General features: G+C 43.9%; 1 protein-coding gene across 1 annotated transcript; it reads right to left on the reverse strand.

Moving 5' to 3' along the window:
- Positions 1-2,390: 2,390 nt before the first annotated feature.
- Positions 2,391-15,963, reverse strand: LOC117968567 (zinc finger protein 436-like). Its single transcript, XM_059018456.1, has 3 exons — positions 15,674-15,963; positions 6,751-8,550; positions 2,391-4,761 (listed from the first exon to the last, which is right to left on the reverse strand). The coding sequence occupies exons 2-3, from the start codon at positions 8,424-8,426 to the stop codon at positions 4,320-4,322; spliced, it is 2,118 nt and encodes a 705-aa protein (XP_058874439.1). The 5' UTR covers positions 8,427-8,550; positions 15,674-15,963; the 3' UTR covers positions 2,391-4,319.
- Between the last annotated feature and the right edge of the window lie 9,646 nt (positions 15,964-25,609).

Genomic DNA, 25,609 nt, shown 5'->3' on the forward strand with positions numbered 1-25,609 from the left:
CTGGGCAGACACATGGCAAATGAAATTTAATAGAGAAAAGTGCAAGGTACTGCACGCAGGCAATAAAAATGTGCATTATAAATATCATATGAGAGATACTGAAATTGAAGAAGGAATCTATGAATAAGACCTAGGAGTTTATGTTGACTCAGAAATGTCTTCATCTAGATAATGTGGGGAAGCTATAAAAAAGGCCAACAAGATGCTCGGATATATTGTGAGAAGTGTTGAATTTAAATCAAGGGAAGTAATGTTAAAACTCTACAATGCATTAGTAAGACCTCACCTAGAATATTGTGTTCAGTTCTGGTCACCTCGTTACAAAAATGATATTGCTGCTCTAGAAAGAGTGCAAAGAAGAGCGACCAGAATTATCCCGGGTTTAAAAGGCATGTCATATGCAGACAAGCTAAAATAATTGAATCTATTCAGTCTTGAACAAAGAAGACTACGCGGTGATCTGATTCAAGCATTCAAAATCCTAAAAGGTATAGACAATGTCGACCCAGGGGACTTTTGCGACCTGAAAAAAGAAATAAGGACCAGGGGTCACAAATGGAGATTAGATAAAGGGGCATTCAGAACAGAAAATAGGAGGCACTTTTTTACACAGAGAATTGTGATGGTCTGGAACCAACTCCCCAGTAATGTTGTTGAAGCTGACACCCTGGGATCCTTCAAGAAGCTGCTTGATGAAATTCTGGGATCAATAAGCTACTAACAACCAAACGAGCAAGATGGGCTGAATGGCCTCCTCTCGTTTGGAAAGGTTTTTGTGTTATGTCTCTCCTCCCTCCCTCTAGAGAGCGGCAGGAATTCAATTCCAGGAATCTGTATTGTGTCACTGCATTTCTTCCTCTCCCTCTTTATCTCACTCCCTCTCGATCCCCCTCTCCCTTTCATCTCCCTCTCACTCTCTCCTATATCATGAAAGCGCTGGACTAGATAAGAATAGAATAGACACTGCCTCTCTCTCTCTCTCTCAGCCTGTGCTCCTCTGCCCTCTGCTGGTGTCATGCTGCATCGACACCCCTCCCTTCACAGCTTGACAGACAGGCAGACACACAGATAGACAGATACACATACATACACATAGAGAATCACATAGACAGACAGACAGATATATATATCTATATATCAGATACATATATATATAGATAGATAGATAGATAGATAGATAGATAGATAGATAGATAGATAGAGAGATAGATAGATACACAGATACACACACATACAGAGACAGACAGATAGACAGACACACAGATACATACACACAGAGACAGACAGGCTAATAGATAGACAGACAGACATGCCGCTAGACAGAGACAGACAGTGGATGGAAACAGGCAGACAAGCAGAGCTTCAGTGCCTAAACTTAAATATATAACATTCCCCCCCACAGTCCAGCCTTCTGTGCATGCCACTCTACCAGGGAACAGCCCCTGCTGTTGACAGTCCAGTTTGTTTCCATTCCCTGCAGTTAGTTTGAGCTCCAGGGACACACAGGGACAATGGAAATGAACTGGAGCGTCCACACAGTCTGTAACACACATGGACATCAGGGCAGGTCACAGGATTCTTAACGGCTTGAAAAATGAAGACCAACACAACATCCATTATTATAATTATTAACACATTAACTTATAGCTTCATAGTGACTACAGTGTTATAGTTCCTTAACAGCTGCAGATTAACTGGCAAAGAGCATGCATCCATTCTGAGGGATTGAAAACTGACCCATACTTGGGATCATATTTGGGGAGCACTGAACTTGTGAGTTCGGTCCAGTTTGGATATCAGTTGGAAGTCTTTCTCTTTTCCTTCTGGGAGTTTTCTCCAGGAGTTTGGTTGTTTGTTTGATGAAAACTTTGGTTCAGTAGAAAATAGTGTGTGTGAAGGCATGTGTCTGTGTGTGTGTGAAGGCATATGTGTCTGTGTGTGTGTGAAGGCATATGTGTCTGTGTGTGTGTGTGAAGGCATTATGTGTCTGTGTGAAGGCATATGTGTCTGTGTGTGTGTGTGAAGGCATATGTGTCTGTGTGTGTGTGTGAAGGCATTATGTGTCTGTGTGTGTGTGAAGGCATATGTGTGTGTGTGTGTGTGAAGGCATATGTGTCTGTGTGTGTGTGTGTGAAGGCATTATGTGTCTGTGTGTGTGTGAAGGTATATGTGTCTGTGTGTGTGTGAAGGCATATGTGTCTGTGTGTGTGTGAAGGCATGTGTCTGTGTGTGTGTGTGAAGGCATTATGTGTCTGTGTGTGTGTGAAGGCATTATGTGTCTGTGTGTGTGTGAAGGCATATGTGTCTGTGTGTGTGAAGGCATGTGTCTGTGTGTGTGAAGGCATGTGTCTGTGTGTGTGTGAAGGCATGTGTCTGTGTGTGTGAAGGCATGTGTCTGTGTGTGTGTGAAGGCATGTGTCTGTGTGTGTGAAGGCATGTGTCTGTGTGTGTGTGAAGGCATGTGTCTGTGTGTGTGTGAAGGCATGTGTGTGTGTGTGTGTGAAGGCATGTGTCTGTGTGTGTGTCTTAATTGAGAAGTGACTGGAATGTATAGGTGCGTCTACACCAGCAGCGAGCGACGCGGGCAGCCAGTTTGGATGAAGCGAGCAACTCCACAGGAATAGAAATCTGTTCTGTTTTTCCTGCCAGTCGTGAGTGACTAGAGTGAAATGGACCAATCAGAAGCAAAGTCAGTTCCCAGCCCAACCAACCCGCTCACAAAACCACATCCAGGATCAGCTTCAGCCCTATTTCCAGGCACAGCCCCAGTTCCAGGATAAGCCCCGCCTGCAACAGCTGTAATGCAGTATGGACTGCTGGGACTATGGGAGAGTGTGGACGAGAAGGGGAAAGTATGTAAATAGTTGTGTACTGTTTTGTGGGCGCCGGGGGTGTATTGTGTTGTATTACTGCGAGCGTGATTGCGTGTGTTTTACCTCTTCCTCCTGTCAGCGGGACCGCTCTCCCTCTCTTTGGTGTGTGTTGGCTTTGCTTGCTTGTTCTGTAGTCTATGCGCTGCGCGAGTGGTGTTGTGAATGGGCCGCCTCTGTCTTGTATAGGATTGGGTGGGAGAACAGCGAGAGGGATAAGGACAGGGTCACGTGACAGTTTCTGCTAAAATACTCACTTTTGATGTAGCTAGAAAATTCGCTAGCATCGCTCGCTTCCAGTGTAGATCCACCTTCAGTGTTTGTGCGTCTCTGTGTGTCTCTATGTATGTTTGTGTGTTTCTGTGTGTGTGTGTGTATATGTATGCGTGTGTCTCTGTGTGTGTGTTTGCTTGTTTGTTTGTTGTTGCTATCACACAGATCAGTTTAATATCTAGATTCTCACATTTTGGATTCCCACAGTTCCCAGTCCAGCCCAGTCAGTCTCAGTCCAAGGTGTGTGTGTGTGAAGCCTCAGAGAGCCGCTGTGCTTCTGCTCCCACAGTGACTGTAACAGGGAATCCAGAACGCACACGCGAACCGTGAACAAGCAAAACTGACACCATGGTGGCTCTGACATGGAGCCAGCATTCATTATAAACCATAGCGTGTCAGAGCCAACATGGCTGCCACAAGGCCGCAGTATCACACGCTATAAAACAAGTCCTGCTTGCAAAGCTCTCTCCACCCCCTCCTTTCTCCAGGCACGATCAGGAAGCGCTATTCAAAATTCAAAGTGCTTTATCATTTCATATATGATCACATATCTCTGTCCTGTGTGATTATTGATCACATTATTAACACTGGAAGGCAGTCACTGCTCTGGGCTGCTGGACTGGAACACACTGGATCGTTTTCATGGAGTTTCTACTGGAAACTTTTGTACAGTTCAGAGTTTAACAAGAGCCTGACTGAGGTGGAGAGAGAGAGAGAGAGGGACAGGGAGAGGGGAGGACAAGGGAGGGAGAGTGAGAGAAGGTTCTGTGTCAGCTGAGCAGCAGTGATATCTGCACTTGAAGACTTCAATGACGGAGCAGAGCAGACTGGAATTCAAGAGCATTATTCCAGGAGCTGAGCGGGAGACAGGATTGCTATTCCGGGAACAGCACAGTGTCTGTGTGTCTCTCCCACCTCCCTCTCCCTCTCCTCATTGATACAGCAGTGTCTGTGACTCTCCCCCCTCCCTCTCTCTCTCCTCATTGATACAGCACACTGTCTGCGTCTCTCTCCCCCTTCACCCTTGCCTCATAGATACAGCACAGTGTCTGTGTCTCTCTCCCCCCTCTCCCTCTTCTCATTGATACAGCACAGTCACTGCGTCTCTCTCCCCCTTCACCCTTGCCTCATAGATACAGCACAGTCTCTGTGTCGCTCTCCCCCCTCACCCTTGCCTCATTGATACAGAACAGTCTCTGCGTCTCTCTCCCCCCTCTCCTCCGCTCCTCCTCTGTCCCGGTGCACTCTCTGGTGCTGGATCAGGTTGGAGGGATGAGCAAACCCCTTCCCGCAGGCCTGGCACTTGTAGGGCGTCTGTCCCGTGTGCACCTTCTCGTGCAGCCGCAGGTACTGGCAGTCCTTGAAGGCCTTGCCGCAGGCCCCGCACTGGTAGGGGCGGGCGGGGCTGTGTACCCGGCGGTGCTGCAGGAGCAGCGAGGGCCGCGCGAATGCCTTGTCGCACAGCTGGCAGCGGTAGGGTCGCTCCCCTGTGTGGGCGCGCTGGTGGATGGCCAGGTAGGAGCTCTGCTTGAAGGCTTTCCCGCAGGTGGGGCAGGCGTAGGGCCGGGCGCCGGTGTGGACACGCTCGTGGCTGGCCAGTGCGTTGCTCTGCTTGAAGCTGTGGAGGAAATTAATGATAAAATAACACCTGAACTTAGAGCAAGAGGTGCGACTGTCTCTGTCAAATTATTTATTTATTTATTTTTTAATTTAGTCGTTGCCAATTATTTTGATTATTTTCTCCCAATTTGGAATGGCCAATTATTTTTAGGCTCAGCTCACCGCTACCACCCCTGCGCTGACTCGGGAGGGCGAAGACGAACACACGCTGTCCTCCGAAGCGTGTGCCGTCAGCCGACCGCTTTTTTTTACACTGCGGACTCACTGAGCTACAGCGTCGGAGGACAACGCAGCTCTCGGGCAGTTTACAGGCAAGCCTGCAGGCGCCCGGCCAGACTACAGGGGTCACTGGTGCGCGGTGAGCTGACCTAACCCTCCCTCCCCCCGGGCGACGCTCGGCCAATTGTGCGCCGACCCCTGGGAACTCCCGTCCACGGTCGGCAATGGAATAGCCTGGACTCGAACCAGCGAGAGCTCCTTTACCAGATGCGCCACTCGGGAGCCCGTCTCCGTTAAATTATTGGTATTATTGAGTCATTCAGCAGACGCTTTTATCCAAAGTGACTTGGAGAGACCAGGGGGTGAACTACGCATCATCAACTGCTGCTGCTGCTGCAGAAGCACTTACAATAGGTTTGTTTTACGTTTGAACACAAGGTTAAGTGACTTGCTCAGGGTCACACACAGCGAATCAGCAACGGAGCCGGGATTTGAAACTCCTGGTAATAAGCCCCTTTCTTTAACCACTGAGCCACAAGCCTCCTTAAAGAGCATGTCTCCCTGTTGCACATTGAAATGATTCTGGTTTTAGGATAGATATTATTGTGTATGTACTGGAATGAATATGCAGCAAAATACTCCCAACATGTTGGATTGACAAGAGCGTAACTCGCCCTGTTCCTATAGAGCAGTTCTAGAGTTTCCTAGGACACACCTGAAGGATCGGAGTGTTACGCTGAGGACCCCGATGGGAAGCTTTCAATTGGCTGCCCATGTACTGGGTTTAAAGAGTAAGAACCGGGGGTTCCGGAAAATACAGCGTTTTACATGTGCAGACTGGGGCCAACATGGCTCCTAATGGAGGTGAATATACTGATCTAACTGCTGTTTAAAAGCTAGGGTAACTGCTTTAATTCACCTTTTCTGTCTAAACCCTGTTTAATAAAGTGTGCAACCCTGTTGAATATTCAGTATAAACCCTGTTTAATAAAGTGTGCAACCCTGTTGAATATTCAGTATAATCTCTGTTTAATAATGTGTGTAACCCTGTTGAATATTCAGTATAATCTCCGTTTAATAATGTGTGCAACCCTGTTGAATATTCAGTATAATCTCTGTTTAATAGTGTGTGTAACCCTGTTGAATATTCCGTATAAACTCTGTTTAATAAAGTGTGCAACCCTGTTGAATATTCCTGTCTAAACTAAATAAAGTGCCTGTCAATCACAAGTCATTCGAATTGTGATTATACTTTTACTAAGTTATGTTTAGGAGGAGAAAAAATAAATAGTTATGTACAGGAGTAAGACTAGGACGTCAGCAGTGTGGAGTAGTGGTTAGGGCTCTGGACTGTTGACCGGAGGGTTGTGGGTTCGATCCCAGGTGGGGGACACTGCTGCTGTACCCTTGAGCAAGGTACTTTACCTAGATTGCTCCAATAAAACCCAACTGTATAAATGGGGAATTGTATGTAAAAAATAATGTGTAAAAAATAATGTAATTGTATGTACTGTAAGTCGCCCTGGATTAATAATAATAATAATAATAATAATAATAATAACAAATTCATAAACATAGTCAATGAAACTGAGGTCCTATTGTATGTGATTCTGTAGCAGCAGCAGCAGTTGTTGATGATGATGCATAGTTCACCCCCTAATGTCTGTAAGTCGCTTTGGATAAAAGCATCTGCTAAATGACAAAATGCTACTACTACTAATAATAATAATATTAATAATAATAATAAACACAGCACTTTGGTACACACCCTTTCCCGCACAGCGGGCACACGAAGGGCCGCTGGTCCGTGTGCACGCGCTCATGGACCTTGAGGCTGTGTCCGTAAGCAAACCTCTTCCCGCAGACCGGGCAGACGTGAGGCTTGTCATCGCAGTGCTGCCGTCGGTGTGCCAGGAGGGTGGCGGTGGTGGGGAAGCCCTTGCCGCAGTCCTCACACTGGCAGGGCTTGTCAGTGGCGTGGACCAGGCCGTGGCGCTGCAGCTCGTAGGGGGTCTTGAAGCTCTTGGCGCAGCGGGGGCAGGGGTGCGGGCGCGCGCCCGAGTGGCTGCGCCGGTGCTCCTGCAGGTTGGAGGAGCGCTTGAAGGTCTTGCCGCAGGACTCGCAGCCGAAGGGCCGCAGCTCCGTGTGCACCATGCGGTGGCTCTTGTAGTCGGAGTGGCGCTTGAAGCGGGCGGGGCAGGCGTGGCAGCGGAAGGGTCGCTCCGAGTTGTGCACCACCTCGTGGCTCAGCAGCTCCCAGGCACGCTTGAAGGTCTTCTCACAGGCGGAGCAGCGGTACGGCTTGTTGTCGATCACCACCTCGGGGATCTCCAAGGCGGAGGCCCTCTCCCTCTCCTCATCCCTCTCCTCCTGCTTCTGCTCCTCCTCTCTGTCTTCACAGGGCACCAGCTTGGTGCTGGCGTATCCTCCAGTCTCATCGATCAGTTGAACGAACTCCACCAGGGGAGCGGCTCTCCTCACAGGCTCGGCACCCCCCTTGCTCCTCCTGCTACCCCCCCTCTTGTCTCCTGTGTCCCCGGGGTCTGTCCCTCCCTCAGAGGAGGAGGAGCAGGAGGACTCTGTCTCGTCTGTGTCTCTGTCCCCCTCTCTCTGCTCTCCACTCGCTCTCATCTCAGACAGCAGCTGTTCTGAACCTCTATTCTTCCTTCTGCTGCTAGTGGAGGGGTCACTCCCGGGGTTTGGGGTGCACAGGGGGGTTCTGGCTGCCCCCCCTATCAAGGTGCGAATCAGACTCCCCACTTTCCTTACCGGATTTCCAGCTGTTCCGAGGTCAGGAGCGCATGTCTGGGATCGACTCTGTGGGCCGACAGGAAGCAGGTACCGGGTGGGCGATGACAGCTTCCTCCTCCTCTTCCGGTCTCCGGCGGGAGGGGGTGGAGGCGGCTCTGGGAGCAGTGCATGCTGGGAAGGTGCAAGGCTCTTGCACAGCAGTTTGAGGGGGGCGGCTTTCTGATTCGAGCTGACAGAGGAGCTCCCTGCCACTGCAACTCTTTCAACATCCAGCCCCCTCTCTCCTTCTCCTTTACCGCTCTCCCCCCTTCCTCTCTCTCCATGTCCCTCTCTCACTCTTCCCTTGAGAAGCTGCAAGCATCTCTCTCTGGGGTGCAATGAAATTCTCCCTCTCTCTCCCTCTCCCTCCTGCTTCACTCCCAAGAGTTGTTTCCCGGGCCCTTGCCTGGCTCCCAGTCTTCTCCCTTGTGAGCTCCTAGTAAACCCAGTCTGAGTGGATCCAGGAGAGAGACCCAGCATTTCAAACTCGTATCCTCCCCCCCTCTGTTCTGCGAGTCGCTCACTCCCTCCATCCCACTTCTCCTCTCTGTTCTCTTCAATCACCATTTGTATCACTTCTTCCTCCTCGCTGTCGCCTCTCTCCATCACTCGTTCCTCTGCTCCCTCGCCCCCCCCACCTCGGTCAACCTCCATCAGAGCCAATCTCAAACCACCCTCTCTCTCCCCTCTTCTCTTTCTCCCCCTCTCTCTGTCTTTTTAAATCTGGAGTTTTCGTTTTCTCTTTCAGATGAGTCAGTTGGATAGAAATTCCCGTCACCTGAAAAATAAAGAAATTAATGAATGAATGAATGAATCAATCAATCAATCATTATTTAATTCTTAGCAGACGCCCTTATCCAGGGTGATTGTTACAAGATATCACATTATTTTTTACATACAATTACCCATTTTTACAGTTGGGTTTTTACTGGAGCAATCTAGGTAAAGTACCTTACTCAAGGGGTATAGCAGCAGTGTCCCCCACCTGGGATTGAACCCACGACCCTCCGGTCAAGAGTCCAGAGCCCTAACCACTACTCCACACTGCTGCTGCAATAAATCAAATCTGTCAGTGACATCATCCATCCCCCATCCCAGCAATATAAACCAGCCTGTCAGTGACATCATCCACCCCCCATCCCAGCAATATAAACCAGCCTGTCAGTGACATCATCCATCCCCCATCCCAGGAATATAAACCAGCCTGTCAGTGACATCATCCACCCCCCATCCCAGCAATATAAACCAGCCTGTCAGTGACATCATCCATCCCCCATCCCAGGAATATAAACCAGCCTGTCAGTGACATCATCCATCCCCCATCCCAGCAATATAAACCAGCCTGTCAGTGACATCATCCATCCCCCATCCCAGCAATATAAACCAGCCTGTGAGTGACATCATCCACCCCCATCCCAGCAATATAAACCAGCCTGTCAGTGACATCATCCATCCCCCATCCCAGCAATATAAACCAGCCTGTGAGTGACATCATCCACCCCCATCCCAGCAATATAAACCAGCCTGTCAGTGACATCATCCATCCCCCATCCCAGGAATATAAACCAGCCTGTCAGTGACATCATCCACCCCCCATCCCAGCAATATAAACCAGCCTGTCAGTGACCTCCTCTCCCCATCACCACAGCTGCACATTCACAATCAGAGCTCTCAGTGAGAGAGAAACGTCGATGACCGTGACGTGTATCAACAGCATGTACAGAACAGTGCAGGATAAGAAATGACAATGAAGAGTTTAATGGAAATGAGATAATAGTAATTTAAAAGTAATCTAAGACCTAGGTGTTCTTAGTAAGCAAATGAGGGGTTAGTATCACGGTCAAGTACAGCTAAGGTGATGTAACATCAAGTACTTTTAAACATTTTAATATACTTTAATATACTTATAATAATCACATCATAATACACTCTTTCTAGCTGAGAACTTAACTATTTTATGCATGCAATGTTCTTTGCCAACAAACTCATGAGTTAAGTAAGGAGTTGACTGCCTGCCAAGTCAAGATAGGCCAGAACATATTCAAGGTCTATTTTGGAGACAGGAGAGATAATGAAGGGTACACTGAATATTTGTGGGACTGTGAATCAGCAGAAATAATTGAAAGATCAGCACAAAGATCAGTGGTTAAAGAAAAGGGGCTTGTAACCAGGAGGTCCTTGGTTCAAATCCCACCTCAGCCACTGACTCATTGTGTGACCCTGAGCAAGTCACTTCACCTCCTTGTGCTCCGTCTTTCGGGTGAGATGTAGTTGTAAGTGACTCTGCAGCTGATGCATAGTTCACACACCCTAGTCTCTGTAAGTCGGATAAAGGCGTCTGCTAAATAAACTAATAATAATAATAATAATAATAACCCGCTGCCACCTATTAGCTGCTTGGGGATGACGCAACTAAGACAGGAAGTAAGGCCAGGGGAGTGCAATTAAAAAAAAAAAAAAAAAAAAGTTGTCCAAGGGACAAAATGCTAGAAAAATCTACTTAAGCGATAGTGTCCGTCGATCAGGGCTCTACCATGTGATAACTGACCGCGACGGGAGTCATCCGTCCTGAGCCGAAGGCGAGGGCGCTAACGAAAGTCAGTGTTTGTGGTCTTAAAAAATATGCTGTTTATTGCAGCCGTGAGAAATGGTTTCCTCTTGGTTTCTTAGTAAGAGATTTCTTAGGTGTTTGTTTTTACAGATATTCATTTTTTAAGAACAGTAATGGCACCATTTAGAAGCGAGTGCAAAGTTTGCCCTATTTTTTCTGAAAAGAAGAAAAACATTTTAAGATTGTAAAAAAACAATAAAAAAGAATAATGTAATTGCTCTAACCTGCAACAAATTAGTTTCTTGATAGTCAGCAGTGTGGAGTAGTGGTTAGGGCTCTGGACTCTTGACCGGAGGGTCGTGGGTTCAATCACAGGTGGGGGACACTGCTGCTGTACCCTTGAGCAAGGTACTTTACCTAGATTGCTCCAGTAAAAACCCAACTGTATAAATGGGTAATTGTATGTAAAAATAATGTAATTGTATGTAAAAATAATGTGACAATTGTAAGTCACTCTGGATAAGGGCGTCTGCTAAGAAATAAATAATAATAATAATAATAATACTAATAATAATAATAATAATAATAATAATAATAACAATAATACTCATAATATTGATGATGTTTTTGCCTTTCAGAAAAAAATGTGGGAAAACTCTGCAATTACTTCAAAATCGGACGTGTATATCGCGATACTCGACATATCACAGTAATTTCTAAACTACTATCGTGATAATGAAAAAGTTAATATCGTGACATCCCTAATTTCCAGCAAGTTGGGCACCGTTTAAGCGATGCATTTCAGAGTGACGTGCTTGCCTTTTGTCTGTCACATGAGATTCTGACTCACTCTAAAGCAGCACAGTGCATTTCTGACCCAGATGGCCTTCTATAGAGATCACAATGCATGCACGTGCATAGTCTAATTTGCTTACTTTTTGCTGTCTAAAACTTTTAAATAGAGGCTCAAGAGCTGCTGTGTTGATCTTGTGTTTTTTTTTAATATATTAAATCTCACATATCACACAGAGCTCTTTTTCATTTGCCATTTATTAAACTGTTGCATAGTTCCTTCTCCTTCTCCACCCTTGCTCCGCAGTGGTGGAATGACCTTCCTACAGATGTCAGGACTGCCCAGTCCCTGACCACATTCCGGCGCCTCCTTAAGACTCACCTCTTCAAACAGCACCTGTAGAACTCCTCTGTTTGCATCCTGGGACACTATCACCCTTCATGTAAATGTGCTTTATTTTGCTCTTATCTGCCCCCTATTTTACTGCATTTAATCCTGTACTTCAGAATACTGTAATCTGCCAAGTGTTTAACCTGTAGTACTTTGTATTCAATCACATCCTGATGTAACTATCACTATTTAATCATATCCTGATGTCACTATCACTATTACCTGCTGTATTATTGAATTGTGGTTTGTCACACTTGTACTTTGCTTGAACAAAAGTTATTGTATTTCTTGCTCTTATTGTATTACTTGTATTGTAACACTTGAAATGTATTTGCTTGCGATTGTAAGTCGCCCTGGATAAGGGCGTCTGCTAAGAAATAAATAATAATAATAATAATAGTTTCTGGTAAGGTGGTGAGTAAGTGCAAGGTATCTATGTCAATTCTAGCGAATACAAACATCTCATTTTTGTATCTGAATACATGTCAAAAATATTCTTTTGAATATTCGGATATTTGTTCCAGCACTAATATATGTGTGTTATTGCAGAAAGAGCTGAAAGGTAGCTGAAAGCCATGTTGAAAGTTTACCTAGCTATGTTAAAGATGCAACAAATTTTCTAAAAAAGGATTCACAATGTAAAGGTTAAACTTCCAGAGAATACCGTTTTATTTTGCATGGATGTAAAATCCCTGAACCCCAGTGTTTCCAGGCATGAAACTTTAAAAGCATGTAAACAGACACTGGATAATAGAGTAGATAAGAACATGATTCCTACGGGAGAAATATTAAATATGATCAAAGATAGTTTTAGAAAATAGTTATTTTGGGGGCTCCCGAGTGGCGCATCCAGTAAAGGCGCTCCTCGCAGGATGTGCCCTATAGCCTGGAGATCGCAGGTTCGAATCCAGGCTATGTCACAGCTGACCGTGACCGAGAGTTCCTAGGGGGCGGCGCACAATTGGCTGAGCGCTGCCCGGGTAGGGAGGGCTTAGGTCGGCAGGGGAATCCACGGCTCACCGCGCATCAGCGACCCCTGTGGCTGATAGGGCGCCTGTGGCTCTGCAGCGGAGCCGCCAGATCTGTGTTGTCCTCCGGCACTATAGGTCTGGTAGCATTGCTGTGGATCTGCAGTGCGAAAAATGACGGCTTGGAAGGAGCACGTTTCGGAGGACGCGTGTTTCAGCCTCCGTTTCCCGAGTCGGCGGGGGGGTTGCGAGCGGTGAGCCGGGGATACAGATAATAATTGGGCATGCTAAATTGGGGTGAAAACCGGGGTAAAAATAATTGGCGACGACTAAATTTATTAAAAAAAAAAAAAAAAAAAAAGAAAATAGTTATTTTACATTTGGAAATAGAAGTTACAAACAGAATGATGGCACGGCAATAGGCTCATAATTAGGTATGCATTTTGCAAGCATGTATATATGAGCAAATAGGAGGAAATGTTATTGAGTAAACGACAAGAAACCATTACATTAGATATTATTATTATTTATTTCTTAGCAGACGCCCTTATCCAGGGCGACTTACAATTGTTACAAGATATCACATTATTTTTTTACATACAATTCCCCATTTATACAGTTGGGTTTTTACTGGAGCAATCTAGGTAAAGTACCTTGCTCAAGGGTACAGCAGCAGTGTCCCCCACCTGGGATTGAACCCACGACCCTCCGGTCAAGAGTCCAGAGCCCTGACCACTACTCCACACTGCTGCCCGGATGATGCCAATGACGTGACAAACACTGTAAGGAGGTGGCAACACATACCATGAGGGTGTATTACTTACTGCAGTTTTTATGCCACGTTAAATGGTTCAACTAAGACTAATTTGTTAGCAGATTTAGTGCAAGACCATACATGAACATTACTAAAGATTAAACCTTTTGACCTGCTCATTCCTTGAACTCAGTTTATGACATTACTTAAATATTTCTCACAAAATACACTGAAGCTACTGTATAACCGATATTAATCACATTGCCCTATTGGAGTAAGTAACACTATTGGCACTGATTGGCACCTTTTCAATTAAAGTCTGTGTAAGTTAAGGTTAATTGAGCTAATTAAAACACTATTCATCAGTTAGAAACCACTACTTATCAAGTTAGCAATATTATAAAACCATCAGCTGGAAAACACGCCCCTCAACTGAAGCAAAGCTGTTTGTGGTCTTAGCACAGCGTGGTCAAAACAAAGGAGTCGGATCAGGATGTGAGAAAAACATTTGTTACAGTAACTACTACAGCAGGGGAATCGATAAACAGCGTTGCAGAAAAAATAACTGTAATACAAAAATCCACAATACTCAAGAAGTATTTGAAGACTTATTCAACTGGAACGATGGAAAGAAGTGGACGTCCCAGAAAAATTACAACCACAGCCAGAAGAATTGTTCAAGCAGCTTGCAAAAATCCACCATTAACAGCCAAGGATTTAAAGAAACATCTGGCACAGCAGTGCATGAAATAACTGTACAAAGTCACCTAAACACAAAGGCTTATACGCACATAGACCTTGAATGATCTGTTTAGTTAAGGGTGCCAGTGACTTTTGTCTGCCACTGGATGTGTAACCATGACAACTGCCCGATCATTATTATTATTATTATTATTATTATTATTATTATTATTTATTCCTTAGCAGACGCCCTTATCCAGGGCGACTTACAATTGTTACAAGATATCACATTATTTTTTACATACAATTACCCATTTATACAGTTGTGTTTTTACTGGAGCAATCTAGGTAAAGTACCTTGCTCAAGGGTACAGCAGCAGTGTCCCCCACCTGGGATTGAACCCACGACCCTCCGGTCAAGAGCCCAGAGCCCTAACCACTACTCCACCATATATATGCATAGCAAGACTAAACATCAACAGACTGGGGCTAATGGTTGCAAAGGCGACAATAAATAATGTAAACAGTCTTTTTGTGGTTAGGCGCATTGGCGCCTGTGTAACACAAAAATGCTTCCTCTCCTTAAAAGCACGGTCAATATTTATGACATGAGTCTGTATGGCAGAAAAAAATCAAATCACACATTTTATCGTATCGTGACCCTCGTATCGCAAAGACACTGTCGATACACTGCCCTACAAGTGACTCGTACGCTGACATGTCACATGACCCGGGGGGGGGGGGGGGGGGGGGGGGTAAATTTGGCAGGGGGGTCGGATTTGCTGAGACACCTCCACACAAACCTAACGCATGTCGTGTAATGGTGGTCTGAGTTCAGTTGTTAGTTTAAACAGGGAGTCACTCACTTCAGTAATGAAAGGTGTGTGTGTACAACATAAACCCACAGCGAGTGCCGTTTGTAAATAGGGCTGTTGCGCTAACCGTGGTGTGTGTGTAGGAGGCCTTACTTAAACCATATGTTTTAACATTATTATTATTATTATTATTATTTATTTCTTAGCAGACACCCTTATCCAGGGTGACTTACAATTGTTACAGGATATCACATTATTTTTACATATAATTACCCATTTATACAGTTGGGTTTTTACTGGAGCAATCTAGGTAAAGTACCTTGCTCAAGGGTACAGCAGCAGTGTCCCCCACCTGGGATTGAACCCACAACCCTCCAGTCAAGAGTCCAGAGCCCTAACCACTACGCCACACTATCAGTACAGTACAGTTCATATTATTATTATTTGTTTATTTAGCAGACGCCTTTATCCAAGGCGACTTACAGAGACTAGGGTGTGTGAACTATGCATCAGCTGCAGAGTCTCTTACAACTACGTCTCACCCAAAAGACGGAGCACAAGGAGGTTAAGTGACTTGCTCAGGGTCACACAGTGAGTCAGTGGCTGAGGTGGGATTTGAACCCGGGACCTCCTGGTTACAAGCCCTTTTCTTTAACCACTGGACCACACAGCCTCCTCCTCCTCCTCCACTACCACCGGGGGCCCGTCTAGTACTGCAGATACTCATCTCTGATTAACCCAACATGAATATAAATCCGATCCGAGCTCAGTCTGTTTCAAAGAGCGCCGGAGAGTCTGCGAGCAGCTTTAATAATAATGATGCGCTGCTGTGTCTGCTCGAGTCTCGCATCAAACTCGCCGTCCTCTATATAATATAAACACATTACACCCCCCCGAACCACACACGGGGTTTCCAGCGGGTGCAGTGCATTCAATCCCAGTAACTCACCTCTCTCTTTCTTTCTCTCTCTCTGTTGTATTCCTCCTGTTTTCTCTTGTCTTCCTCTCTAAGCATCTCAGACAATGGGACCCCCGGTTCAGACCCTGGTGTCACACCACATCCTGTCTGCTCCGGGTGCGCGGATCTAAAGGTACCTCGCATCGGGTGAAACCAGCGCCTACATGCTGTTCAGTACCGGTTTGTTACAGAAAGTGTTTAGTGAAAGGAGTTTGAACCAATTCCTCGAGTAAAATAAAAGAGGCATTTGTACACACGGTGATAAGCTCTGAAAAGCTAAAGTAATACCTCACTTGGGGCTCACTCCAGGTACCACTTCCAGTAACAGACTATATAAACCGCAGTGAAAACAAACACGAAGAGAACTCGCATACATAACCAAAAATAAATCTATTGTAATTGTAGTGTACTGTCTGTAACAATCACAGTCATCCTCATTGACTACCCGTGTCACTACCTCTAACCCCCAGGATGAATGAACAGGAACCACAAACCAAGTTCAATATTTTATTACACATACACACAATATTATTATTATTATTATTATTATTATTATTATTATTATTATTATTATTATTATTATTATTATTATTATTATTATTATTTCTTTCTTTCTTAGCAGACGCCCTTATCCAGGGCGACTTACAATCGTAAGCAAATACATTTCAAGTGTTACAATACAAGTAATACAATAAGAGCAAGAAATACAATAACTTTTGTTCAAGCAAAGTACAAGTGTGACAAACCACAATTCAATAATACAGCAGGTAATAGTGATAGTTACATCAGGATATGATTAAATAGTGATAGTTACATCAGGATGTGATTAAATACAAAGTACTACAGGTTAAACACTTGGCAGATTACAGTATTCTGAAGTACAGGATTAAATGCAGTAGAATAGGGGGCAGATAAGAGCAAAATAAAGCACATTTAAATGAAGGGTGATAGTGTCCCAGGATACAAACAGAGGAGTTCTACAGGTGCTGTTTGAAGAGGTGAGTCTTAAGGAGGCGCCGGAATGTGGTCAGGGACTGGGCAGTCCTGACATCTGTAGGCAGGCATACTAAGTCTAAATCAACATTTAACAATTACAATGTAGGCGATGCTGAATTATCCCCAACAGGTAAGTATATGCAATACTAATACATCTTTATAATTCTATCAAGCAAACATATTTATTTATTGCATTTATATAGCACTTTTTATACAAAACTATCGCACTGCACTGTACAGTACATAGCAGAGAAAAAACACAATACATTTGTATAGCATGTCACACATACAACTGCCACAGTCAGACCATTTAAATAACAGCATTAAAGTTACATTAAAACCCACTGAGATAAGAAAGCCATTTTATGAAATGATAGATCAGGATCAAAGATGACCCCCAAACTCTTAATTTCTAGTTTATGTTTTGATGAAAGACTGCAAGGGTCGAGCTCTGTAATCCCACATTTCCTTTTAAGAACATAAGAAAGTTTACAAACGAGAGGAGGCCATTCAGCCCATCTTGCTCGTTTGGTTGTTAGTAGCTTATTGATCCCAGAATCTCATCAAGCAGCTTCTTGAAGGATCCCAGGGTGTCAGCTTCAATAACATTACTGGGGAGTTGGTTCTGTGAGCCCACTAGCATAACCTCTGTTGTATCTGAATTCAACATTAGACAATTCTGTGACATCCAATGCTTGATAGCAAGTAGCAAATAACACCCAGGCTAGATATTCCTGGCTTTAGGGACACATATAGCTGGGTATCATCAGCATAGCAATGGAAGGTCACTCCGTGTCTGTGGATAATGTCACCTAACGGTAGCTGTAGTGAATTAGGTATACCATTTATTTAAATATAAATTAGTCTCTAGTCGCCCTGTTTAAGAACATCAAAATGTAAGAAATGAGACAGACCATATTTAAGTTCTGGACCATGTAGAACTCGGATTCCCTTTACAATAACCGACATTCACACAATGAGTCAGAAATATAAAACAATAGTTTATTTAAGAATAAACAGGGGCGCACAACTAATATTACAGAAAGGAAAGGTTATTGGTTAGATGTATGCATTAATAGTGTACAGTTCATTGATTGCATAGTCAGAAGATTACAACGACCATAACAACATTAACATACATGGTTAATATACTAATATTAAATATGGTTTATCACACAAAGTGTCTACTTTGTATTAGTATTCTCAATACCCGTTTCTCGTTGTAATCGATCTATAAAAAAGGCCAACAAGATGTTTGGATATATTGTGAAAAGTGTTGAATTTAAATCAAGGGAAGTAATGTTAAAACTTTACAATGCATTAGTAAGACCTCACCTAGAATATTGTGTTCAGTTCTGGTCACCTTGGTACAAAAAGGATATTGCTGCTCTAGAAAGAGTGCAAAGAAGAGCGACCAGAATTATTCCTGGTTTAAAAGGCATGTCATATGCAGGCAGGCTAAAATAATTGAATCTGTTCAGTCTTGAACAAAGAAGACTACGTGGTGATCTGATTCAAGCATTCAAAATCCTAAAAGGTATAGACAATGTCGATCCAGGGGACTTTTTCGACCTAAAAAAAGAAACAAGGACCAGGGGTCACAAATGGAGATTAGATAAAGGGGCATTCAGAACAGAAAATAAGAGGCACTTCTTTACACAGAGAATTGTGAGGGTCTGGAACCAACTCCTCACAATGTTGTTGAAGCTGACATCCTGGGATCCTTCAAGAAGCTGCTTGATGAGATTCTGGGATCAATAAGCTACTAACAACCAAACGAGCAAGATGGGCCGAATGGCCTCCTCTCGTTTGTGAACTTTCTTATGTTCTTATGTTCTTATGTTCTTATGAAGGGTGCTTCGGTGTTCTGCACTTTTTTGCCACCGCCACTTTTTGCTTCCTTCAGGAACTGCATGCTCTGCACATGTTCTTTTGCTACCTTTGCACACTGCGCATACTCAACACATTTACTATGCCAGAAATAGCAGCCCAACCCAACCAAGAGACGAAAAATATTTAGGAGGGCGGCCACTTGACTTTAATTTCTGTAACTGTGTGATGGAGAATATGCCTCCAGTTATGCCTCCAAACCCACTCCAGTTTGATTGAAACCTGTAAAAAGAAATATGTTCGCATGAGTTTTGAAGTTTCGCGATGACTGTTTGTGGAAGGTGTGACAGGACGGCTGATATTGGTAAAACACTGTGACGGAGAGCGAATGAATCCGAATCAACAATCTCCCTCTTGACCGGTGAGGGCGCTGTACAACAGGAACTGCGGGCTTCGTACTGAATGGTTGGGCAGTTCATTCCAGGGGACAGTCGGAAGCCGTCCATTCAGGAAGAGGGCTGTGTTACGGTACCTGGAGTCATCGCCCTAGTACGATGAGCGAAGTGTCAGTCATGAATTGGAGGAGACGTGATTGAACTAGCTATCGGAGGGGGCGGGGCTTAGGGTACTTTAGGGGGACGTGACGCCGTAATCGGTTCCTTTGTTGTGGTTAATGGGAGGAGACAAGGACGGAACCTTGAATGAAGTGTGGTTCCATTGATTAAACGGTTGTGTTTGTTTTGCCAGACGGCTGATACGAAGCCGGAGCTGCAGCGAGAAGCCAGCCCGGACCTGAACGCACAAGAGCACCAGCACTCAGAGCACCGCACCTGCACCAGCGCACACAGTCTGGAGACGTGTTGTTTGTGACTGTGTTACGTGTTTTGTGTTGGAATTATTATTTCGGGACTGCAACCCCTTTGTTTTGTCGTTGGCAATACCCCTTGCTGGGTAGAGCCAGCTTTATTATTTGAAAACCTCGTCAAGGGAATTAAAGAACCTGACCTGTGAACTTTGTGTTTGTCCTTTGTTGGAGCACCTTGAATCACCTGTACACCGGAGCACTACAAACCACTTTGCCACAAACACAAATTAAAATGATTTTGCCAGCAGTACACTCTTGATGCAACCGGGTCACTGAATGCAGCCATGAGAGAGTTGGAGACCAAACTCCTTCAACCTGAGAGCAATGTGGACACTAATAACAGAGAGCAGAACCTACAGATGCTAAGGGAGCAAAATAATGCTCTTGGAAGTCTGCTGATTCACGGAGCTAAGAGAGATGGACGCTCCTACCAGTTTCTTTTTCGGCCTGGAAGAGAGGAGAGCAGACAGCTGGAAGATGCACTGCATCTAGACATCCTGCGGCAGAGAGCTGTACAGCCAGGAGGAGATCAGAATGGAGGCGGTGCAGTTCTGCAGTTAGCTGTACCAGGATGAGCTCTGTGAACAACAAGACACTGACCAACTGCTCCAGGATCTGCCCAGCCTCAGTGAGGAGGAGCAGCATGACCTGAACGAGCCGCTGACCTACCAGGAGATGACCGCTGCTGTCACACAGCTCTCTAATGCAAAGCTCCTGGGATAGATGGACTGCCTGGTGAATTTTATAAAACACTTTGGAAAATAATGGTAGAGGACTTGTTCCAGGTCCTGAGAGAGAGCCTCAAGCACAAAGAACTGCCCCTCAGCTGCCGCAGGGCAGTAATCACATTGCTGTCCAAGAAAGGAGATCTGTGCCTGCTCAAAAACTGGAGACCTGTATCGCTTTTATGTTCCAATTTTAAAATAATTTCAGAATGTTTGACAAACAAGTATTGGATCTGTAGTGCACAATGACCAAACATACTGCACACATGGACGTTCCATTTTTGATAACTTGTTTTTAATACGTGATTTTTTATCTGTTACAAATATTTCTGATTCTGATTCTAATTAGGGCAGCAGTGTGGAGTAGTGGTTAGGGCTCTGGACTCTTGACCGGAGGGTCGTGGGCTCAATCCCAGGTGGGGGACACTGCTGTTGTACCCTTGAGCAAGGTACTTTACCTAGATTGCTCCAGTAAAAACCCAACTGTATAAATGGGGAATTGTATGTAAAAATAAATAAATAATGTGATATCTGTATAATGTGAAATAATGTATAATGTGATATCTTGTAACAATTGTAAGTCGCCCTGGATAAGGGCGTCTGCTAAGAAATAAATAAATAATAATAATAATAATAATGTAGGACTGGACCAAGAAAAAAGCATTTGACAGGGTCGACCATACATACCTTTTTAAAACCTGGAAGCCTTCGGTTTTGGCCCTGTTTTTATTTCTTATATTCAGCTTTTATATTTAAATGTTTTTAGTATTTTAAAGATTAACAATGGGCTAGGTCAGCCTTTCCACGGGGTATTAGACAGGCTGCTCCCTGTCTGGCATGCTCTTCTCACTGGCCAGAGTCCCTGCTGCACCTGCTGAGGGTTAAGCTGGCTGGTTGGGCAGTGCCCTCCTCACCCTCACGCTCTCCCAGCACATTTCAGAGAGCGTCTTCTGCACGCATCAACTGGTCAAAATGTGGCTCCTTCTTGTCAGGCAGTTGGCTTGTGGGCACCCCCCCTGTTCTACCTGAGGCATTGAGATGGGACAGGACAGGTACTGAAGAACCAAAGTGTACATGCAGAAGAACTGGGAGGGCCTGGTGGACAGGGTGAGGGGGCGGCTGCAGAGATGGAGGGGACTGCTGGCTCAGCTGTCTTTCAGGGGGAGGGTCCTAGTCATCAACAACTTGGTGTCCTCCAGTTTATGTTCTAGTTTTAATTTTTCTTTGTATTTTATTGTTTACATTGTTTTCATTAATTTGGTATAAATCTGTTTTTTTAACAGAAAGAAAACACTGTTAGGATATTTTTGTATATATATATATTATTTTTTATTGTGTTTTTATTGATATTTTATGATCCTTTTATTTGTTTAAAATCTGTTTTTTCAGGAAAACATGATGTTTTTTTTAGGATTTTAATCTGATGCACTGGGGAGATTTCAGCTGATCCCTGGAGGCAGCAATAACCTTAATTTTGTTGTGTTTTGCCTTATTGTAGTTCAAAGGATTTTATTTGGAATGATTAATGAATGATCTTAAAAGCCTCTCTCTCTCTCTCTCTCTCTCTCTCTCTCTATACCTAATCAGCAGTTTCCTCCGGGTGATTGACATGCTCAGCAGCCAGTCCCCAAGGCTCTTCCCCAACTCCAATGTCCTCCTCCTCCTCGACCTGTCCCACCTTGACCGGAGCAGACAGCATACAAAGACAGCAGTGTTGGAAATGGACATCGCTCTCCATGTCAACTTGAAGTGCTGGTAGGTTTATCGTAGGGAAGAGATGTGATTGATGAGTTTTATCCTTGTTTGATTGATGCTTCGAGACCCAGAATTCATTCCTATTGAGGCAGGCTGTACTGTGACACTATTGTCTACACCTCTGCTGGGTTCAATCAGCTAAAGTGTGAGCAGAGTTTTTGCTGTAGAGGAGCTGGGATTGAAACCCCATTTCAGCAGTGTTACCTTAGAAAGCACCGTGATTCTCTTTCTTCAGTGCTAGTAGCAGGGCTTCATTTGCACCGGATCCAATACCTTTTTTTTATCTGACAGGTGAGAATTATACACCTGCCATTACATAGAGAAAAAAAGTGTATGAACACATCTTTTTCCAAGAAAGAACTCTATATACATAACATGCACAATAGACAAAAAATGCTTTCCATGAATCGAATGACGGAACTGTACTGTAACAATATATTTTAGGATGTGACATTACTAGAATTTTTACAACCCAAACGGTGAAAACGCTAAAGGAACTAGAGCTCTTAACAACAGCAGTGTTGGCGCTCCTGTTCATCAGATTAGTCGCTCTGCCGCTGGTATTGTTCGAACCTGAAGATTATGTTAAAACACGGTGAAGCAAAGGTGGGCATGCAGCTACCGACACCAACAATAAGACCAACAATAACCCCCCCCCCCGATCCTGAAGCAGAGGAGATCTTGAAGCATTTATGGGAGCTGCAGTAAATCAAGGACAGTACATTAGATCTGGAAACAAAGACTGCTGCCCTCTTCCTTAATGATAAGATCCAGTACCTTCGTTTTTACAAATGAACCCCTGGGTCACAGGAAGCTTGGAGCTCCACAGACACTCTGAGTCAATCACAGCAGTGAAAACAGAGCAACGCATAATGAGGCAGGATAACCATTGAGGTGCTCACTGAGGAGACAGGACTCGCATCTCTGAGAAAAGGACACAAGGGTGTTCGCTTATGCAGGTCTAAACATGTGAGAGGGGTTTACAAATATCGTGTGGCGAAATATGCCTCTATACGGAAATGAAAAGTCCATTTGTAAATGGCGTGTGTGAGTGTGTGTGTGAGTGAATGTGACTGTCTTGTCCTTAACAAATTATATGCAGGAATAGAAACACAGTTCAAAGGGCATTCAAAACTAATTATATTATTATTATTACTATTATCATCATCATCATCATATACACTAAAGTACAGCAGCAGCGTCCCCCACCTGGATTGAACCCACGACTCTCTGGACTCTTGACCGGAGGGTCGTGGGTTCAATCCCAGGTGGGGGACACTGCTGCTGTACCCTTGAGCAAGGTACTTTACCTAGATTGCTCCAGTAAAAACTGTATAAATGGGTAATTGTATGTAGAAATAATGTGATATCTTGTAAGTCGCCCTGGATAAGGGCAGTGCTAAGAAATAAATATAATAAATATAACTAACCCCACTACACAAAGCAGAATGGCTGATTTGGAAGAAAGTCTTTACACAGAAATTAATTTGATGCTAGCTTTTACAAACTCATTTAAGTAAAAAAAAAAAAAAAAAAACCACAAACAGTGAAAATGTGAAGTACAGCAAATTCCTCTTATTTGATGCTATTATATTTTAGGAGATACTGAATTGCTGGTAATTAAACAATATTGTCAATTCTGGCATTTGTGTAGCTCATTGGATCTTGGTTTTGTAACTCGTATAGGAAGCTGTTCCCACTGTGTCTCTGCAGTTTGCTCAGGAAGAGTGGGCCAAACTACCTGTTAACAGGTGCAGAAGTCTCATTGAGAGCTACAGAGAGCTACTGCCCAGTCCCTGACCACATTCCGGCGCCTCCTTAAGACTCACCTCTTCAAACAGCACCTGTAGAACTCCTCTGTTGTATCCTGGGACACTATCACCCTTCATTTAAATATGCTTTATTTTGCTCTTATCTGCCCCCTTTGCTCTTATCTGCCCCCTATTTTACTGCATTTAATCCTGTACCTCAGAATATTGTAATCTGCCAAGTGTTTAATCTGTAGTATTTTGTACTTAATCATATCCTGATGTAACTATCACTATTTAATCATATCCTGATGTAACTTTCACTATTATCTGCTGTATTATTGAATTGTGGTTTGTCACACTTGAGAATTATTGTATTTCTTGTTCTTATTGTACGACTTATATTGTAACACTTGAATGTATTTGTATTTGCTTGCGATTGTAAGTCGCCCTGGATAAGGGCGTCTGCTAAGAAATAAATAATAATAATAATAATACAGAAAACGTTTGATTGCAGTGATGCCTCTAAAGGTTGTGCAACAAAATATTAGATTAGCGGTCCCATCATTTTTGTCCATGCCATTTGTTTTATTATTTACAATATTATGTTGAATAAAAAATCAAAAGCAAAGTCTGATTTCTATTAAATATGGAATAAACAATGGTGGATGCCAATTACTTTTGTCAGTTTCAAGTTATTTCAGAGAAAATTGTGCATTCTTCGTTTTTTGTGGAGGGGTACCAACAAATTTGAGCACGTCTGTATATATATATTATTTTTTATTGTGTTTTTATTGATATTTTATGATCCTTTTATTTGTTTAAAATCTGTTTTTTCAGGAAAACATGATTTTTTTTAGGATTTTAATCTGATCCCTGGAGGCAGCAATAACCTTAATTTTGTTGTGTTTTGCCTTATTGTAGTTCAAAGGATTTTATTTGGAATAATTAATTAATGATCTTAAAAGCCTCTCTTTCTCTCTCTCTCTCTATACCTAATCAGCAGTTTCCCCCAGGTGATTGACATGCTCAGCAGCCAGTCCCCAAGGCTCTTCCCCAACTCCAATGTCCTCCTCCTCCTCGACCTGTCCCACCTTGACCGGAGCAGACAGCATACAAAGACAGCAGTGGTAGAAATGGACATCGCTCTCCATGTCATCTTGAAGTGCTGGTAGGTTTATCGTAGGGAAGAGATGTGATTGATAAGTTTTATCCTTGTTTGATTGATGCTTCGAGACCCAGAATTCATTCCTATTGAGGCAGGCTGTACTGTGACACTATTGTCTACACCTCTGCTGGGTTCAATCAGCTAAAGTGTGAGCAGAGTCTTTGCTGTAGAGGAGCTGGGATTGAAACCCCATTTCAGCAGTGTTACCTCAGAAAGCACCGTGATTCTCTTTCTTCAGTGCTAGTAGCAGGGCTTCATTTGCGCCGGATCCAATACCTTTTTTTATCTGACAGGTGAGAATTATACACCTGCCATTACATAGAGAAAAAAAGTGTATGAACACATCTTTTTCCAAGAAAGAACTCTATATACATAACATGCACAACAGACAAAAAATGCTTTCCATGAATCGAATGACGGAACTGTACTGTAACAATATATTTTAGGATGTGACATTACTAGAATTTTTACAACCCAAACGGTGAAAACGCTAAAGGAACTAGAGCTCTTAACAACAGCAGTGTTGGCGCTCCTGTTCATCAGATTAGTCGCTCTGCCGCTGGTATTGTTCGAACCTGAAGATTATGTTAAAACATGGCGAAGCAAAGGTGGGCATGCAGCTACCGACACGAACAATAAGACATGAACCCCCTGCCCCCCACCCCCCGATCCTGAAGCAGAGGAGATCTTGAAGCATTTATGGGAGCTGCTGTAAATCAAGGGCAGTACATTAGATCTGGAAACAAAGACTGCTGCCCTCTTCCTTAATGATAAGATCAGGTACCTTTGTTTTTACAAATGAACCCCTGGGTCGCAGGAAGCTTGGAGCTCCACAGACAC

The sequence above is a fragment of the Acipenser ruthenus genome, chromosome 60 (assembly GCF_902713425.1).
Source record: "Acipenser ruthenus chromosome 60, fAciRut3.2 maternal haplotype, whole genome shotgun sequence".
NCBI classification, from domain to species: domain Eukaryota; kingdom Metazoa; phylum Chordata; class Actinopteri; order Acipenseriformes; family Acipenseridae; genus Acipenser; species Acipenser ruthenus.

Excerpts from the sequence above, each read along its gene's own strand:
- LOC117968567 (XM_059018456.1), bottom strand. The coding sequence starts at position 8,426 with ATGGAGGTTGACCGAGGTGGGGGGGGCGAGGGAGCAGAGGAACGAGTG. Across the intron at positions 4,762-6,750 it reads TGCCCGCTGTGCGGGAAAGG|CTTCAAGCAGAGCAACGCAC; the intron begins GTGTGTACCAAA and ends TTTCCTCCACAG.